Source organism: Oryctolagus cuniculus, chromosome 1 (assembly GCF_051225735.1).
Source record: "Oryctolagus cuniculus isolate XC-2025 breed Fujian yellow rabbit chromosome 1, ASM5122573v1, whole genome shotgun sequence".
NCBI lineage: Eukaryota > Metazoa > Chordata > Mammalia > Lagomorpha > Leporidae > Oryctolagus > Oryctolagus cuniculus.
The window spans coordinates 117,075,500-117,084,780 of NC_142867.1; the positions used below are offsets into that span (position 1 = coordinate 117,075,500).

Below are 9,281 nucleotides of genomic sequence, written 5' to 3' on the forward strand. Positions count from 1 at the left end.
AGCTGGTACTAATGTTGGAATGGTTCATTCTCCCTGTCTGTTGCTGGGTGCATGCACCCTAGCTACTGCTGGTGTCTCTACTGACAAGATAGCGTCTGTCCCCACCAGTTGCTGGGCACACAATCAAGATCTGCAGCAGCTGTTATCTACTTATGTCCAGACTGGCACCTGCCTTCTCTCAGCTGGTTGCTGGGAGCCTTTGTGGGAGTGATGTGAAGCGAGAAATATGCCCCTTTCTTTCCCTAGGTGAACAGGCAGCCTGTTCCCCTCAGAGCTATGGGCCAGACTCAAAGACAGTGTAGTCCTCTATGCCCTCCCTCTGGCTCTATCACCAGTGGCATGTGCCATGGCATTCTGAGCTCACCCTGCTCTCCATAGCTGGAGCTTTCTCCACTGGGCTGCTCGGTTTGTGTGCTGTGTCCATGCTCATTGCTGTGCACCTATAGCAGATCCACAGTGTCTTCTCCTTCCACGGGATCTTTACTGCAGTTTTCCCTCCAGCTCTCCCCTGAGAATGCAATATCTCCAGTTTTTTTTTTTTAACTGTTTTTCCCTAGCCTAGGGCAATCTGTCCTTTCCTGTTCTGCAATCTTGAAATCTCTGTATATAAAATAGTGTGATTTGATTTTTCTTTTCTGCTGTCTCTTTCGATAAAATTATTTTCTATATCAAATAAAGTTCTATTTAAATAAGAAAACAATGTGCATGTGTCTGTCATCTGGTACCCTTTGCAAGTACTGCAAATAACATCCCCTCCTGAAATGTTTCATCACTCTTTGAAGGGACAAAAGGGTAGATTTAACCAGTTCACTAATATTTCATTTGAAGAGGCCCAAGATACAAATGAAGAGTGCTCCATTTTCAGTAAATATAAACCTTTAAACTTAGTTCCATACTTTCAAATTTTTGTGAGGAATTAACTTTACAAAATTTAAGTATGATTTATAACATTAAAGTGATGATGTTTGAAATGAGACACTCGCTGATAGGACTGAACACGTCAGCTTTGGATTTCTATTAAAAAAGGCATAACCTTTTTTTTTGGTGGTTATTTTTTCTTTCTTTTAGTTTAAGTGAATAGAAAGCATAACAGTTCTACTTTATTAAAATACTGGGTTTATTTCATATGTGTATTTTTTCTCCCCAAGATTTCTATGTCTGACCCCCACTGTTACTGTGTCCTATCATAATATTCAAAACATACTTAACACCAAAGGAAGGATGGAATGTTCACTACTTGCCTCAAGTATTATAGTTAAATGTTAGAGAAAACTTCTAAATTCACTTTTCCTATTCTTTTCTATGGTGAGAAGAAATTGATAACCTCATTAAGGAAATGTCACATCTAAGGAAACAACAGTATACTCGAGTAGGAATTTCTACTAGCTTTTTTTTTTTAAGACTTATTCATTTATTTGTAAGGCAGAGTTACAGAAAGGCAGAGGCAGAGAGAGAGAGAGCCTTCTTCTATCTGTTGGTTCACTCCCTAGCTGGCTGCAAGGGCAGAAGCTGCATCGATCCAAAGCCAGGAGCCAGGAGCTTCTTCTGGGTCTCCCACACGGGTGCAGGGGCCCAAGGACTTTGTCTGTCTTCTGCTGTTTTCCCAGGCCTTAGCAGAAAGCTGGACAGGAAGAGGAGCAGCCAGGACTTGAACCGGTGCCCATGTGTGATACCCACACTGCAGGTGGTGGCTTTACCCCCTCTGCCACAGGGCTGGCCCCCACTAGGTATTTTTTTTTTTCAGTGCTTTGTTTGCTTACTTTTTATTGAATTATTTATTTAATGGAGGGTTAATCTTATGGTTATAAAATAAACTGAAAGTGTATCATTATAAATATTAAAAGAAAGTTTAAGAAAGGAAGGGGGAGGGAACTTGGGTGGTGGGAAGGGTAGGGTGGGAATCTTCTCTATGCTCCTAAATCTGTATATATGAAGTATATGGCATCTGTTTAACTTATATAAATAAAAATTGCTTAAAAATTCCAAAAATGAATTTTCACCAGGCATTTAAAGGTAAAAACTTTAACTGGATACAACAAAAGAAAAGTCATTTTGGTAATATTCCTGGTGAGACAACACCTGAAAATTTTTAGGTAAAGAAATGAAAAAGCAGGCAGAAACACCCCTAGGAATATTTTCATTAATGATGTAGGAAGAAAGGTGAAAAAAATCACAAACAATCCATTTCCCTACAGAGATGAAGATGATGGAGAGAATGTAATTTTGGATCTGCCATGGGAGAAGTACATTCCCTAAGGTGAAGCAAACATTTGAGTAATTTATTGGGTCTCTCATGAAAACACAGTCCCTTCATTTTCCTTTTGTACCTAGAATCTCTTCCCTGGGAGGAGAGTGAAAATGTCTTTAGCCTGCTCATAACAAGGGCATCATGTTATTAGATTAGTTTGAATCTCCATGTATCTCATCAAGTGGTAACTGTCCCAATAACATGGTTGTTTATTTTTCTCTTGCCCGAGAGTCCAAAATTATAATCAGGAATTGAGATAGAAGTTCAGAAAGATTTTCAGAAAATATGAAAAAATAACTCTATGTTGCATCCTCTAGGAATCAAAGGAAGCAAAGCCTCAGAGCCTGATATGGGACATGTCAGGACCCCAGAGTGAATAACAACATCAAAGAAGCCTTAGCATTTTCTTCCTGTGGTGGGTGAGTTTTGGATTCTTTTTACGTTAATACCTTCCTTGTTTCTTGACACTTTCATGGAGATATCACTGACACAAATTGTACATATAGGCACCTATTTAATTTACATATATATTTCTAAGATATATGATAGACAACTTCATGTTTATATATACATATATGTATATTTACATTGTGAAAGAATCACAGTGTTCAAGTTAATTAAATTATCCATCACCTCTTAGGAGATGGCTCTTTCATGAATTTGTGTCTGTACATGTACTGAGGAAATTAATTTGCCTATGTATAATCTTAGAAAATGTCAAATATAATAATATATTATTGTTAATTATGGATACACTGCTGTATATAAGATATCTAAAAATTATTCATCTTGCATAATTGAAACTTTACCTACCTATCTGATTCCCCCCCTCATTGACCTCAGGCAACAAACATCCTACTCACAGCTTATATGAATTTGACTACAATAAAACCCTCATTTGAGGGAGATTATGATGGATTTCTCTTTCTATATCTTGCATTTTAACTTTATATGATGTCTTCATTTTTTAAATTGAATGCAGGGATTTAAGAAGCACCATTTGGTTTCCATTTCCTGAAATCCTAACCTCCTGACTGTGCCAGAAAATTCTCTTTGACAGGAGAGCAGAGACTATTCAGAGAAAATAGTGGCACGAGGCTTGCAATACCTTAATAGTAAACTCCCGTTACATGGTAAGAGCCCTCACTCTTCTAGATTCATAACTCTTATTCTCTGACAGTAAGGCAGTAACCAACCTCTCATAGACTCTGGTTCCCTAGTTTCAATTAGAATTTGTTTCAGGAACCCATTCTAGCTAATTCTATCTGCATTACTGGTAGTACAAAATTGTTAATTTCTTTGACTGATTATATTGGTTGTGAAGGATCTTCAAGCAGATGACAAAATGGTGAGAGGAGAGAAGGACCACTTTGTGCGGGCCTGCCCTTCTTCATTTTTTAACTCTTGACTTTTCCATATAAAACTGGTGTTAGAAACATGTTTGCATATGAAACTGGTGACTTTCTCTCACACAGGAGAGTGCATTGGTGTTTCACTTTGCTTTGCTTAAGTGTTAAGACTCCAATAAGGAGAAGGCCCATCACTTGGCAATAGGGTATTCGCAAAAGCAAACCCGATGGGCTCATGTTGGGGTAATCTCAGGCATTCTCAACTTTGACCTTACACTTGCGTGAGAAAATACTGTTCAAAGAGTGGGGTTCTAAAGCATTTTTTTTCCTTGTGTCTACAGGTTCCCTTGGAGAAGAATGGCACACCCAAATGGCTCTCTGGTGACTGAATTCATCTTGGTGGGGTTAACAGACCAGCCAGTTCTCCAGTTGCCCCTTTTCTTCCTGTTTCTGGTCACATATACAGTTACTGTGTTGGGAAATTTGGGCCTGATTATTCTAATTGTGCTGAATTCACACCTTCACACTCCCATGTACTTTTTTCTCTTTAATTTGTCCTTCATAGACCTCTGTTACTCCTCTGTCTTTACACCCAAAATGCTGCTGAACTTCGTATCAAAGAAGAATATTATCTCTTACATGGGATGTATGACCCAGCTCTTCTTTTTTTGCTTCTTTATTATCTCTGAATGCTATGTGCTGACATCAATGTCCTATGATCGCTATGTGGCCATTTGTAAGCCACTTTTATACAATATAACAATGTCCCAAAAAGTATGTGCCAACCTTATGCTTGGTTCATACTTGATGGCCTTTGCTGGCGCGATGGCCCACACTGGATGTATTCTCAGACTGACATTTTGTGATGCAAACACCATCAACCACTATTTCTGTGATCTGATTCCTTTACTTGAGCTCTCCTGCACCAACACTTATGTCAATGAAGTAGAGATTTTCATCGTGGTGGGCATCAACATCATTGTGCCCAGCCTCACCATCTTTCTCTCTTATGGTTTCATTCTCTCAAGCATCCTGCACATCAGCTCCACTGAGGGCAGGTCCAAAGCCTTCAGCACCTGCAGTTCCCACATAGTTGCTGTTTCTCTGTTCTTTGGATCAGGTGCATTCATGTATCTCAAACCATCTTCTGCTGGGTCAATGGATGAGGGAAAAGTCTCTTCTGTTTTTTATACCACTGTGGTTCCTCTGATGAATCCACTAATCTACAGTTTGAGGAACAAAGATGTTAAAATTGCCTTGAGAAAAACACTGAGTAGGATAAAGTTTTAATTAGAAACACCATGTTTCTGTGTATGTTGTTGGAGCACAGAGAGACTGCATTATATTACACACTTTTAGGGCAGGTTTCATTTTCTATTTCTTTATTATCAAGACAAAGGAAATTTTCCCCTTTCTTGGTTTCAATTTTTTTATCCAGCAGCTTTTTTTACTTGCCTCACCTTTTACACTATTTTACCTGTTTATTAGTGGAGTTAAATAAAAAAAAATGTTTCTTACTTTTCATTGTCAGTAGAAAGTTTATTTGTCTTCAAGAGTGCTGAATGTTTTGTAGCAAAGGCATACCAGGTTGACATTACTCCATTGGTTCTTATCTACCACTTGCAATGATGCATAACTTCAATGACATGTTTCAACTTGTCTTTTCATCTCCACTGAGCTGGAATATGTTTCTGTCAGATGTTGGTCATTCACAAATATATACCTTTCTACATAGAATATCCAGTGGAACCCACTTTGCAGTTGTAAACAGTATGCATTAAAGTTCTTAGGGCAGAACTATTACGTTTGGTATTGTATAGGTGACATGTAAGTACTATATTTTCAATATGGATTTATTGTACGGACAAGATTTTGAAGCTCAGAGTCTTTAACAACATCTAGAGCTATTTAAAGACAAAGGCAAGAATAAACTGTCAATGCATCATTTCAAATGTTCCACACTTACAGTATTTTTTCTGTATACTTCATTATATAGATTTTATTTCACTAAATATGAAAGCATTCTACTTTGGAAGTTGGCTGTGGTTTTTTTTTCTTGGAAGACACATGAATTTAACTAAAGATCTTCATTTTCTTCTTTGTAACTGGAAAAAATGATGACCCTTTTCATAATTATATTACAATCTTCATATCACTTTATTAATAAGACTATGATATCAAATGGGAACTTTTTAAAGAGCACAATATCTAATTTTACTAATTTATGTGCTTTGCTTTTCCTAAGAACTTTGGTTACCTTTCTTATAATACATACAAGGAAAACCACAGAAATTCTGATTTTCTCCTTGGAAGACCTGTGCACTTTTTACTTTTAATTCATTTATGAGAAAGAAGTAATTTCCAACATCTCAAAAAATACACTTTTTGAAAAACTTGTGTATTTATTTGAAAGGCAGAAATAGAGAGAGAGAGAGAGAGAGAGAGAGAGAGATTCTCTACTGCTGGTTCACACCCCAAACAGCCACAATGATTAGCGTTGGGCCAGGCTGGAGCAAGGAGCCAGAAGCCTCCTCCAGGTCTCCCTATTACTAACAGCTTACTTTACTATGTTTGTCTCAATCCACATATCACACTCCCCTTTGTTTTTCATCCTAACTCTCTGTGTCTCTCCCATCATTCCTAGTCTATAGTGATCAACATTCCATGTTTCTATTGAGGCCTCTTTTGTAGCTTCCACCTCTGAGGAAGAACACACAGGACATCATGTTAAGGATGACTTTTTTCTGAGTGAGAAAGGGAGGGCCTGTTGGGTTAGAAAGTCGGGAAATGCTGACTCAAGTAGCGATCTAAAATTTTTGCTAAAAATGTATTTTCAGTGTATTTAAATTGCCGTAATAGGAATTTGGGAACAAATGAAACTCTTAGCCAGAACTTAAAGGCATATATAACCAGTAAACAAGAGTTTTGTACGTTGTGGATGGTCAATGATGACCTAAATAGCATTTTAATCTCACTTTGACTCCTGTCCTAAGAGTCCTGTAGTTTTCTTCAATTGTACTGTGCAAAATGATTAAAAAATAATACTTGTCATCCAGGGCATCCACACATTAATATGGTTTGTAGAGCTACAGAGACTTCATTTGTGAAGAATCAGGAAGTTAGAGGAAAGCAAGTTCCCAACATAAAATAGTGAGTGACAAGAAATTAGGAAGACGAATTTGAAACTCAGTGTGATGATAAAATTAAAAATCCTTTTTACAATGATCCTAAAATCATGAAGATCATGGAATGCGATGGATGCATGAAGGGTTATAAATTAAAGTGAGAAATAAGGGCTATTTAGTATAAAGAGTGCTTAAGCCCAGAAGACAGGAAGATTTTTAAAAAATGGAATCACTCAGGCCGGAGCCGCTGCTCACTAAGCTAATCCTCCACCTGTGGCACTGGTACTCTGGGTTCTAGTCCCGGTTGGGGCGCCGGTTCTGTCCCGGTTGCTCCTCTTCCAGGCCAGCTCTCTGCTGTAGCCCAGGAAGGCATGGAGAATGGCCCAAGTGCTTGGGCCCTGCACTGTGTGGGAGACCAGGAGGAAGCAAGCACCTGGCTCCTGGCTTTGGATCAACGCAGCAGGCCGGCTGTACGGCTGTAGTGGCCATTTGGGGAGTGAACCAACGGAAGGAAGACCTTTCTCTCTCTCTCTCTCTCTCTCTCTCTAACTCTGCCTGTCAAAAAAAAAAAAAAAAAAAGAATCACTCATCTTTTTGTTGGCTCAAATTCTATTCCCACATGGAACTGAAGGCATTAATATCTCCTATTGCAGACAGGGAGCAATGATAATCTGAAAGGAGCATATGGTAATTAAAACAGTTCTGATAACTTATAACAATTGGATGTTAAAATATTATTCTTTTGTCAGCACCATGGCTCACTAGATTAATCCTATGCCTTTGGCGCAGGCACCCCGGGTTCTAGTTCCAGTTGGGGCACTGGGTTCTGTCTTGGTTGCTCCTCTTCCAGTTCAGCTCTCTGCTGTGGCCCAGGGAGGGAATGGAGGATGGCCCAAGTGTTTGGGCGCCTGCACCTGCATGGGAGACCAGGAGGAAGCATCTGGCTCCTAGCTTCAGATCAGTGCAGTACCAGCCGTAGCGGCCATTTGGGGGCTGAACCAATGGAAGGAAGACCTTTCTCTCTGTCTCTCTCTCTCTCACTGTCTTCCTCTGTCTGTCAAAAAAAAAAAAAGACATTATTCTTTTAAGAAAATAGGGAAATATGTTTATTCTGACAAATTTCAATGCAATACATTAATTTAAATATTTTTAAAAAAACATAAAATATACATTTTTTTTGACAGGCAGAGTGGACAGTGAGAGAGAGAGACAGAGAGAAAGGTCTTCCTTTGACGTTGGTTCACCCTCCAATGGCCGCCGCAGCCGGCGCGCTGCGGCCGGCGCACCGTGCTGATCCAATGGCAGAAGCCAGGTGCTTCTCCTGGTCTCCCATGGGGTGCAGGGCCCAAGTACTTGGGCCATCCTCCACTGCACTCCCTGGCCACAGCAGAGAGCTGGCCTGGAAGAGGGGCAACAGGGACAGAATCTGGCGCTCCGACCAGGACTAGAACCCGGTGTGCCGACGCTGCAAGGTGAAGGATTAGCCTAGTGAGTTGCGGCGCCGGCCAAAATATACATTCTTTTACCATTGTTGTAATCTCCATCCAATGTTTAATACTGGGGATTTTAGAATAAGTTGTTTCTTTGCCCTTTGATTATTTTTAGATATTCAGTGCTGCTGCATTCATGACTTAGGATTTGAAATGACCTCTCAGTCCCTACACAGTGGCTCCAAGATCAAATGCTTGGTATTTCATTCAACAAGTTTTATTTATGTAAAATAGTTTAACTTCGTTGGGGGAATCTTTCAGGTTTTCCTTTGGCTTCTTTTGCTACAGTTAATTTTTGTATCAAGTAAAATTCTATTTGAGAAAACAAGGTATAGGTCATTTGGATCCTTTAAAGATACTGCAAGGCTGCATCACTATTTGAAGAGGTCAAAATTGGATTCAACTAGATCACTAAGCTTTCATTTGAAGAGCTCCAAATACAAATGAAGGCTGTTCTACAGTCAAAAAAGATAAACATTCTTTAAAATTATGTTCCATACTATCAATCTTTTTAGAAAATGAATTTAAAAAGCTCAAAAGCAATTTGTATAAGTCAAGGCAGCACCATTTGAAGAGGCAGTTCCACAAATAAATAGTGAAGAACTTAATTGTATTTGTTTCCAAAGGTGAGTAACCAAGTCTGGATTTTTATTTTTTAAATACACCAGCTAATGAACACCTACGGGTAATGTAATAATTAAAAGTGGTAATTATTCATTACTAAAAAGAAATATTTCTCCTATGGACAAGATCTAAGTTACAGAAGATTTTAATTATAAAGGAGAGCTAAAAACAGCACAACCCGTTTATTTCACCTTTGCATCACAGTAACTCTCCAATGGGATACCCTGCAGTTCACTTACCTCCTTCCCTATGTCCTAACTACACATGGTAACAAGAGAGCAAGTCTGAATATTTCACATGCACCACATACAGTATTTCTTGAGAAATACTTCAGAGAGAGAGAGAGAATCTAGTACCTGCTAGTTTATTCCTCAAATGTATGCATTTGCCATGGCTGGACCTGTGTGAAGTCAGGTACCCTGCAACTTAATCTGGGTCTCCCACA

The 9,281-nt window shown here is 39.0% G+C and overlaps 1 protein-coding gene across 2 annotated transcripts; it reads left to right on the top strand.

The window, feature by feature from the left end:
* Window positions 1-2,179: 2,179 nt before the first annotated feature.
* On the top strand, window positions 2,180-4,909 carry LOC103349087 (olfactory receptor 8B3-like). 2 transcript variants are annotated; one of them, XM_089313843.1, is made up of 4 exons: window positions 2,180-2,257; window positions 2,566-2,667; window positions 3,309-3,381; window positions 3,939-4,909. In XM_089313843.1, exon 4 carries the CDS (start codon window positions 3,955-3,957, stop codon window positions 4,885-4,887), a length of 933 nt encoding a protein of 310 aa, XP_089169969.1. In that variant the 5' UTR covers window positions 2,180-2,257; window positions 2,566-2,667; window positions 3,309-3,381; window positions 3,939-3,954; the 3' UTR covers window positions 4,888-4,909. The 2 variants fall into 2 exon arrangements, with proteins under 2 accessions (XP_089169969.1, XP_089169965.1); XM_089313839.1 differs by lacking the exons at window positions 2,180-2,257; window positions 2,566-2,667 and having other exon boundaries at window positions 3,236-3,381.
* Window positions 4,910-9,281: the final 4,372 nt, after the last annotated feature.